General features: G+C 38.0%; 1 protein-coding gene across 1 annotated transcript in view; it reads left to right on the top strand.

Moving 5' to 3' along the window:
• The first annotated feature begins 4,085 nt into the window (after positions 1 to 4,085).
• KIF11 (kinesin family member 11) overlaps positions 4,086 to 10,624 on the top strand; it is a 79,328-nt gene continuing 72,789 nt past the window's right edge. The window contains exons 1-3 of the mRNA XM_077125428.1: positions 4,086 to 4,451; positions 8,079 to 8,211; positions 8,468 to 8,565. Coding sequence (XP_076981543.1) covers positions 4,375 to 4,451; positions 8,079 to 8,211; positions 8,468 to 8,565 — 308 coding nt within the window. The 5' untranslated portion in view covers positions 4,086 to 4,374. The remainder of the gene's footprint in view (positions 4,452 to 8,078; positions 8,212 to 8,467; positions 8,566 to 10,624) is intronic.

Raw genomic sequence — 10,624 nt, 5'->3', positions numbered from 1 at the left:
TTTGCCCTCTATTCTGGAGAGATGTAGTACATTTCCACTTGTATGCAGGACAGTTGAGTATTGTTAGATAAAACATACGTCTGTTATTGTGTTCTATTTAGAGATTAAACACATTTCAAGGTGATGGGTATAGCTGCCAAGTTGACAAGGAGTGTACTGTGATTGTTAGGTTCTCATATCATCTTGGCCAAGTGATGATGCCTAGTTGTCAGGTTATAGCACTGGCCTTACCATTGCTGCAAGGATATTTCATGACTTGTTGATAACTAGTAAGGCTGGTGTATTAAATCATCAGTCAGTTGATTACATCTATGGCTGATTACATTTGAGATCAATTAAGGCATGTCTCCCACAATGAGATAATCCAATCAGTTGAAGGCTTTAAGGAAGAAGAGACACCCCTCCACTGCTTCTTCAGCCAGCGAGCCTATTCTGTGGAGTTCATCCAGACCCTTCATCAGAGCTACCAGCTTTATAGCCTGCCTTAGAGATTTTGGACTTTTTCATTCCCAAGGTTGTGTGAGACATCTTTATATATCTCATATTTACAGATCTCTCTTGTTGGTTCTGTTTCTGTAGAGAACCCTGACTAGCAAAAAATGGATTGTATAGAGATATGATTAAGTTAAAGACATTGAGATGGACTGTTATCCTGGCTTACTGGGGTGAGCCCTACATGCAAACACATATATCATTATAAGAGGGAAGTCGAGGAAGATTAGACATGCAAGAAGAGGAGAAAGCAATGTGACCATGGTGGTAGAGATTGGAGTGGTGTTGCCATAAGCCAAGGCATCCCCCAGCCAACAGAAGCTGGAGGAAGCAAGGAATTGATTCTCCTCTAAAGCCCCCAGAGGGAGCGTGGCCCTCCTGATACCTTGATCTCAGTCCACTGTAACTGATTTCAGACTTTTGGCTTCCAAAACTGTGAGAATAATTTCTGTGATTTAAGCCATCAAGTTTGAGTTAATTTGTTACATTGCCATTGGAAACTAATATACTCCTACATCCCTCCCCCGTCAAGACAAGAAAAAGGTATGGAAAATATTTAGAATTGTGAATTCTACATATAACCTCAATCAAGGGTCAGGTTAGGATAAAAACATTTTCAGACAAGCAAGTTCCAAAAAAGCTTTTTCTCCTCTACATCTCAGGAAGCTCTCGGAGATGTGCTCTACCTAAATAAGAGAATAATTCAAGAAAGATGGGCCAAAATGAGATTCAGAATACATGAGATCCAATTCAGTAGATAGACAAAATGGAATTTCTGGTATAAAAATGATGGGAAATCCTAGCTTGCCAGCCATGTTCCAGGCCTAGAGAGAAAGCACTCAAATTAGCAAAAACTTGAAACTGATAGATTACCAATGTGATTAAATTGGTGGAAACTTTTACTGAGAGGAAGCTGTAGGAAGAATTAGAAAAAGTACAATGAAAATTAAACAAACAAATCAGAGAAATTAACTTAAGAATAGACAAAAAGAAAGAACATATTTCACCAGACTGAAATTCTCAGCTATGAATAGGCATAATAATGTAAATACTGATTTTTTAATTTAACCAGAAATTGCAATATTAGGTATATGAAGAAGAGGAAGCAGAGGGAGTGGTAAAGTCTGAGAACTAAACAGTCATTTACTATAACAAGAAGTCAATAACTATTGTCTGAAATTGATTAATCAAAAGGTGACACTATATACAAATCCTCTACAAAAATGGAAATGTGCAAATGTTAGAAAATCAGCTAAAAGAATTGAAAGTGGTTGCTTCTGGGGAGGACGTCTGAAGGACTGGGTTGAAATAGGGCAGGGAGACACCATTTTTCTCTTTTTTAGGTATGTGTTAGAAGTCAGACTTTAACTTATAATGATTTCCACGTTTTACTTTAATTTTAAAATCAATTAAAAATCATCTGTACAATACTCATGTAATCTCTTGAAAGAGAAATCCCAGGACCTAACACATGGGAAGAATCCAGGTTAACTACTCTTAGAGAACTAAAATTCCATTCCAATCTTTGATAGACTTTTAAGAGAGATTTTATTATCCTGTGCAGTTTGAGCTTTATTCAAAGGGGTAGTATAAAATAACATTTCAGAGCTGTCTGTTCAGTTTAACAAAACTTCTATAAATGTTCATAAGACCCTCCCTATCTACATTAGACTAAAATCTTGAGGGCAAGGACTATAATTCAGCCTGTGATTTCACTGCCTAGTACCTAGTAAGCAATCAATAAGCGATTGATGAAAGTGGATGCATTTGTATAATTAGATGGGAAAGACAGTAGCTAATAGGTTGGGATTTAGAATTGGAAAGAGTTCTGAATTCCTTCATTGTTACTTATTAGCTGTCTTATTATAGACAATAAATAAAATCTCACTTGACCCATTTATTGATCAACTACTGTGAAATAATAGTTCCTACTTCAGAATGTGGTTCCAAAGATTAAATGAGATGATGCACACAAAGTCTTTATTACAGAGTCTGACACATTGTATGCCCTAGATCAATTATAGCTATTTTTATTTTCAAAGAAGACTCTTGGATTTTTTGCCTTAAACCAAATGACTGCTAATACATTTGGTTTATATGTATTACACTGCGTAAGTAATTACCAATAAGAAAGGAGGAGAAATCAACTTTTTGCCCAACTTGCCAGACACAGGGACATATAATACAGATTATTATTTTTAGTACTCACAGTAATAGTAATTATCATCTCCATTTTACAGATAAGGAAAACAAGGCTGAGAGAGGTTTGGTAATGCCTTACAGTTATTCAATATGCATTTATTGAGGAGGTACTTAGTATTCAGCTCTGTATTGAACATTGGGGAAACAACAGTAAACAAGACAGACATGGTCTCTGATGAAACATACTCTAGTTGGGGAGACAACATACAGCTAATTAAGTGCTATCAAGGTAATAAACAGGTCATGAGATAGAAAATTATGGGAAGGAAGTACTTGAGATATGATGGTCAGCAAAGGTCTTTTTAAAGAGAAAGTCCAGATGAGATCTGAAGATTGAAAGTAGGTATACTGTGCATAGAAACCGAAGTTATATGAGGGTTAGTCAATGGAGGAACACTGAGGGCAGTTGAGAGCTTTCCTCTCCACCAGGCCGTTGTTTTTACTAAGAAACGAAAACATTTAGGTTTCTGTGGCCCTTAGGTTTCTGTGGCCCAGAAGCGTAGCTACAGGAGCCGCCTATGAGCCCTGGCCCAATATTTCTTGGGCCGGAACCCACACCTGAAGTGGCTCAGTCACCCCAAGCACCACCAACTTCCATAACCCACGTACGTAAAGACCGAGGCCACCAAAGGTCGGCGGGCCGGGCAGCTCTGCACGCTGGGGTTCGTAGGCGGACGGCGGGCGGGTATTGCGCGAAGTCCTCGGGACGCTGGCGAGTGCTGCGCCTGCTGGTTGGAGGGAAGCGCTCCGAATGCGTCTACCACTAAAGAGCGGCTGTTCCAAAACGGAAATCTGATCTGGCCTTCTTGCTTGAGTTCATGTAATGAAGGGTAAATTCAGAGTTCTTAAAATGACATTAAAGGCTATTTCATGACGACTTGGTGCCTGTGGGAGCCTTATTTCTTACCCTCGGAAGACAGCCCTTGCCGCTACCTTCAGAGCTCGTTTTGCACCGCTAAAGAGTGTTTGGGCCTCTCTCCTCTGTGCGTCCCATACCACTCTCTTGCAATTTTCTAATACTTAAACCATCACAGCCACTCTTCCTGATCGTTTGCTGTGTTCTAGACACAGTGTACGTTCTTACACGCAGTTTATTCTCACCACAACCCTCGGAGGCCATTACTATTACTTCCATTTTGCAAGTGAGGAAAGTTTGGTTTAGAAACGTTACATAACTTGAGAAAAGACATCCAGTTGGCAAGTGGCGCAGCCAGAGTTTGACGTAGCAACTTGAGTCTGAACCTGAAAGCCACGCAGCACCGCCACGCCCTCTACTCGTGCGTTTGCCGCACTGATGACGAGTTCGCAGCGGCGCCTACAGCGGAGCTTCCTTTCCCGGCAGGCCAGCCCCGGAGGCGTGGCCCACGCGACAACGCGGCCCCATGGTGCCTTGCGCCGCCGCGCTGCGATTGGCCCTGCGACTCAGCTCGGTTTTCAAATTGAGGCGCGTAGTCGTTTGGTTTTTCGGACTTCGGGTGGCGAGTTTGGCTGGTCCTGGGCAGAAGCTGCGGTCTGTCAGAGTCCCTGGTGGAGAGCGGAGGCGCCGAGCTGCGTGCGTCGGTTCTCCCGGGTTGAGTCAGGGCCCAGCCGGGGAGGTGGGCGCGACGGCCGCCTGTCCCTTTGCACCCCGCAGGGTCCGAGCCTGCGGTCAGACCTTGATTTTTTTTGACGCGGCACGTCATGGCGTCCCAGCCGAATTCGTCTGCGAAGAAGAAAGAGGAGAAGGGGAAGAACATCCAGGTGGTGGTGAGATGCAGGTAGAGTGACTGGCAGGATTCGCGGCGCCCGGGCTTTGCTGTTGAGCTCCCTCCAGGGCGGTCCGGGGAGAGGGGTTTTGTTTGCATTCCTGGAGGGGGCCAAACCTTCCTTGGTTAAGTTGCACTTCCGTAAAAACGACACCAGGTTCCTGTAGGGAGTAAATTAGTATTGTCATCGCCTCTGTTTTGGAGAAAATACGGGTGCTTGTATTAATATGATATTTAAACTGCTATCAGAAGGCGAATTTGATCCTTGTTCTTTATTGGAAATTGCATTCTTATTTTTTTTTAACTACTGCCGATAAAGATTTAGGTTCCACTTTTATGTGCTACTCCATTCGGTTTGTCAGTTTGGAAATAAGACTGCATACCTACTTTGCAGATGTTTTAGCACTTATGCTTCATCTCCTTCACCTCTAAAAATGTAATCGTCTGTTCCCTTTAAATAGTCTAGGAAGAGCGTACTTGTATAAACTGGTGCTTAATTAAAGATGATTTATTAAACTTTTTAGCGGTCTTGATCAGTTTGCTGGTCTATGTTTTGTATGTCTGTTTTTGTTTTTAAAACTATGTGTACAACTACCTGCAACTTTTTTGGAAATCTAGAACTTACAATATAAAAAAATTTATTAAAAAGAACTATACCCACAGACTTTCCTAGGCTATTACTCAGCTCTGACGATCTGAGTATCAAAAGTGAGAGCCAGATTTCTAAACTACGTGCCAGAGAAGATATTTGGTGATAACCTTGAGTCTAGCCAATTTACACTCACCAGCTGTACTCTAGGGCTGCAACTAAATAGTTACTTGTTTTGAATTTTTTTTTCAACAGCCCATGTTACAAATGCAAATTTTAAGATTATTTTGGCTGTTTAAAGTTAGGCAAAAAAAAAAAAAAAGAAAAGAGAAGAAAAAGCTAGGCCATATTACTGTCTGTATATATATTTTTTAATTTGATTTCTTTTTTATTGTTACAAAATATTTCATACCTACAGAAACTTGTAAAGAACAATGTAGCAAATATCTGTGTACCCACTGCCCAGGTTAAGAAGCAAAACATCATTACAGGTAGAACCCCCTGTGTACCCCTCCTCAATTCCTCTTTGTTCACCTAGAGTTAGCCATTATCCTGAACTTAGTGTTTCTTATCCCCCCATATTTCAAGCCTTACCTCAAAAGACATTTTTTTTACCCTATCACCAATGAAATGCACTTAGGCAGTGTCTGATATTTACAATAATTTTAGTATTGGAGCATTTTTTCTTCTTTTCAGGTTAATCTTTCTTCTTTCAAATAGCCTTTTGAGTGCAAGTATTTGTGCTTAAGCGTTAGTAAATAAAGAATTTGTGAATGGGAAGACCCTCAGGGGTTGGTGACCCTTTTTAGGAAAGGACCCAAATAGTAAACATTTTTAGGTTTTGCTGGCTCATACACTCTTTGTCACACATTCTCTGATTTTTTTTTTTTTTTTAACAAACCAGATCTTAGGTTGCTAGCAGGGCAACAGCCAGATTTGGTCTACAGGCTAAAGTTTTTAGATCACTGCATGATCTAGCAACTGGCTATCTTTCTGATGCTCTGCCAATCCGCACATCTCCCACATATATTTTTTCTTTCCTTCCCTTAAGCACATCCCCCATGCTTCTACCTCAGGGCCTTTGCAACTTCTGTTCTCTGTCTTTGTCAAAATAATTACATTGGCTGGCTCCCTTATTATTTTAGATTCTGTTTAGTGTCAACTTATCAGAGAAACCTTCCTGATCACCCTAGAATTTCAGCTATTTTCCCTTATCATCACTTGCCATCCTCCAATCTGCTTTGTTTTCTTTTCTAATTTATCACCACCTAAAATATTCATTTGTTCATCATTTCATCCCACTCTTCCCCCAAAACTAGGATGAAAACTCACAGAAAACAGAAACTTAGTCTGGTTCACTGCTATATCCCCAATGTCTAGAACAGTCTATCACGTAATAGGTACTTGATGAATATTTGTTGAATGGATTAATTTAGCACTTCACAGGACAGGACTTTAGTTTTGTTTTTAAGTCCTCAATCTCCCTTCATCATTTGAGTGTTTTAATTTTTATATAACTATAGAGAGGCCAACTAAATGATGAGTTTGTTAGGATGATCAGCAGAAACCTTATGACTTCTGATTAGAGAAGTCTGGATAGGAAATTAGTAGCTTGGCAGTACTTTCTTGTAGTATAGACAGTTTCCAAAGCACCTCTCTGGGAGTTTGATAACTTAGGAATGTTTGATCTCTGTGATTTTCATACTCTGACTTGACAACTGGAGTGATATTAAGTGGCTTAATCACCTCTAGACTTAGGGATGCCAGAAATAATAGGAAAAGCTTTAGCCGCATGAGAACAATTCATCCTATCTGATACTCTTGACCTACCTCAGTGTAAGTTGGTCCTGAAAGAGAAGTTGAGATATTTGTCTTGAAATAAAGAGCAGCTTGGCTTGTCTAGAGTTGAAGAGAAAGATAATTTTCTATTTGGTATTTCCTTCCAAAATGGGAGATACTCAATTGGAGAAATGAACTCAGCTCCAGAGTAATTCCCTCCCTTTGGTTCAGACATGTGGTAAGTATATAAATATCTTATGGATGCTGCTCTCTGGACTGCAGTTGTTTTTAGCTTTCCCTTCATTCCTGTTAGGATGATATTTATTAAGCAGTATAGTTTAATAAGTATTTAAGTACCTACTGTATGCTAAAGCATAATACTAGGTGCTGGGGTAATAGTAAATCCAAGACTGTTTCTTTCCCTAGTGATCTGAAGCCTGGGGAAAAGTGACATACAACAAATGATAATAAGTGAGGTGATGTTCAGGACAGTACATAAAGGAGGCTATAGAAACATATAACAAATTTAATGTGGTCTTGGTTGGGGCATATTGTGTGGAAAGAGGCTTGGGTGAAGGGAAGGACTCTGAGGAAGGACTCTTTTAAGATAAGTACCTCTTTAGACAATTTGGAAGAATGAGAAACTCTTCATCTAGTCTGCTTGGGTTAAAAATTCAGCTGTCACTTATAGGGTAACTGGGCAATGTCATTTTTCTGTGCCTGTGAGAAATGGGGCTGATAATAAGTACCAACCTCACAGTGTTGTGAGGACAAAGCAAGTTAAAACATTTGGAGCACTTGGAACACAATGTACCTTGCACATGGTTAGTGCTGAACATATTAGTCATTTATTTTTATTTTGTGCCAAGTACCCCTTTGCAGTTCAATATTTTGAACACAGGTTTGGCATGTTCTTTCTGCTGCATTATAATACAGATCAAACATTGAAAGAATAGTGGAAATAGGATTCTGAAAAATAAGATTGGCATTCTTTATAAGTAAAATTCAGTTAGCATTTATTCTAAGAAACTGTCAGAATTGTAACATTTTATACATTTGAAAAGTAAAAGAGAAACAACAAATTTTATTTTTGGGAATTGAAAGCCTTAATATTTTGCTATCACTTAAGTATAATTTAATTTCCATAGCCAGCCGTGTAAAGTATTCAGGACTTTACCGTGTTCTTATTTGTCTAATGTATTTAATGAAAATGTCTTTGATATCCTGATAACTAAGAGTTCTAGAATAACTTTATGTGTTTCTTTTCATAGACCATTTAATTTGGCAGAGCGGAAAGTTAACGCCTATTCTGTTGTGGAATGTGATCATGTACGAAAAGAAATTAGTATACGAACTGGAGGATTGACTGACAAGAGTTCAAGAAAAACATATACTTTTGATATGGTACTTAATTTCTTCTTAAAATGATACTCCTTCTTGATTATCAATTAATCCAAAGCCTTCTAATTACACACATTACCCCTAAGTCCTATAATAAGGTATAGTTACAAATTTCAATTATGCATTGAGTTGTCTGAAGATTGTAGTGGGCTAAATGAGTTAAAATACTTAAAATAAAATTATTAAAATGAGTAATTTTGAGTTCTTGTTTTAAAAAAAGTTTTTTTAAAGAAATATACATTTTTTCTTTTTTCCATAGGTTTTTGGAGCATCTACTAAACAAATTGATGTTTACCGAAGTGTTGTATGCCCAATTCTAGATGAAGTTATTATGGGCTATAACTGCACTATCTTTGCGTAAGTGAAACACTATGTTTCAAATTGATAAAAAGGTATAGACATGTAATTGGTGTCTTTTTTAAAAAAATTAATTTTTCTTAAAACTTTTAATTTTGAAAATTATAGGATAGTAGCAAAAATCAATACAAGCTTTATACAGAGATCTCCAACATACCCTTCCACCAGATACCCAGATCAACTGATTTTAATTTTTGCATGCCCTTCTAAATATCCATTTAGATCTATCAATCTATTTATTTTTCAATTTTCTAAGCATCTGAGAGTAGGTTGTATACATAAGCTCCTTGAACACTTAATAGTTCCATGTACATTTCCCAAGAATGAGGATATTCATTTATGTAACCAAGTACAGTTATCAAGTTCAAGAATTTTAACATTGATATAAAGCTCTTAGTCTATATACCAGTTGTTTTGTGTGTCCCAGTATTGTCTTTTGGGCCTTCTCTCATCCATTATTAGATCTGGTCCAGATCATGTATTATATTTTATTGTCATTGTCTCCGTAGTTACTCTTTTCCTTTTTTTTAATTTGTGTGGGCAGGCACTGGGAAATGAACGTGGTTCTCTGGCATGGCAGGCGAGAACTCTCCCTGTTGAGCCACTGTGGCCCATCCTCTTTTTCTTTTTTATAATTGTGGAAACATATATACAACATAAGCGTCCCCATCTGAGTCACTTACTAGCATACCTATCAGTGGGATTACTCACATTCAAAATGTTCTGCTATCCTCAGCTGCCATCCATTACAGAACTTTTCCCATTACTCCAAACAGAAACCCACTGTGCATTAATTCCCCTGCCCCCCCACTCATAATCTGTACTCTACTTTCTATCTTTATGTGTTTGGATATTTCAGCTATTCTATATCAATGAAATCATACAATATATGTCCTTTTGTGTCTGACTTCACTCAACGTACCTATCATCCATGTAGTGGCATGAATCGAATTTCAATTCTCTCTAAGACTGAATAATATTCCATTGTATGTATATACGTATTTTGCTTATAAATTCATCTGCTGATGGACATTTGGGTTATTTCCACCTTTTGGCTACTGTGAATAATGATGCTATGAACATCAGTATACAAATATTTGTTTATATCCCTGCTTTCAGTTCTTTTGGCTGTGTACCTGGGTTGGATTGACTGATCATATGGTAGCTCTATTTTTAAATTTTTGAGTAACTGTCAAATTGTCATCCACAGCAGTTACATAATTTTATATCAACACTGTACTACAAGGATTCCTATTTCTCTGCATCTTAATCGACGCTTGTTTTCTTTTTAATAATAGTCATTCTGGTGGGTATAAGTTGGTATTGCTTGTAGTTTTGATTTGCATTTCCCTAAAGGCTGATGATACTGAGCATCTCTTCATGTGCTATTAGCTATTTGTGTCTCTTCTTTAGAGAAATGTCTATTCAAATGTTTGGTCCATTTTTTTGGTATGTTATATGGTGGAGGGCACATTTCATTCTTTTTCCATGTGAATATCCTTCAGTGCAGCACCATTTGTTGAGTTTTTTTTTTGTTGTTTGGCTGGTTTTTAGTTTATTTGCTTGTTTGTTTGTTTGGAAAGTACATGAGCTGGGAATCGGACCCAGGTTTCCTGTATGACAGGCGAGAATTCTACCACTGAATTATCCTTGCACCCCTGGCCCTTTTTTTTTTTTTTTTATAGTAGTATATTCATCACCATGACCATTTTTTTAATTGTGAAATATAACAAATATGGAAAAAAAACAATAAATTTCCAAGTACATTTTCACAAGCAGTTATAGAACAGATCCTAAAGTTTGGTATGGGTTACAGTTCCATGAGTTTTCCTTTTTTTCTTCTACCTCCTCCAAGACACTGGAGACCAATAGAAATATCAATATAATGATTCAGCAGTCATACCCATTTGTTAAATCCTGTCTTCTCTGTAGTACTTTATCAAGGACTTACTTCTTTTTTTTTTTTTTTATCACAATCGACTTTCTTTTCCTTCTTTTTTTGTGAACAATAACATATATACAGAAAAGGTATACATTTCCAAGCACAGCACCACAGTTA

Source organism: Tamandua tetradactyla, chromosome 13 (assembly GCF_023851605.1).
Source record: "Tamandua tetradactyla isolate mTamTet1 chromosome 13, mTamTet1.pri, whole genome shotgun sequence".
Taxonomy (NCBI): Eukaryota; Metazoa; Chordata; class Mammalia; order Pilosa; family Myrmecophagidae; genus Tamandua; species Tamandua tetradactyla.
Note: the sequence above shows the minus strand (reverse complement) of the source record. Positions and strands in the feature narration are given on the sequence as shown.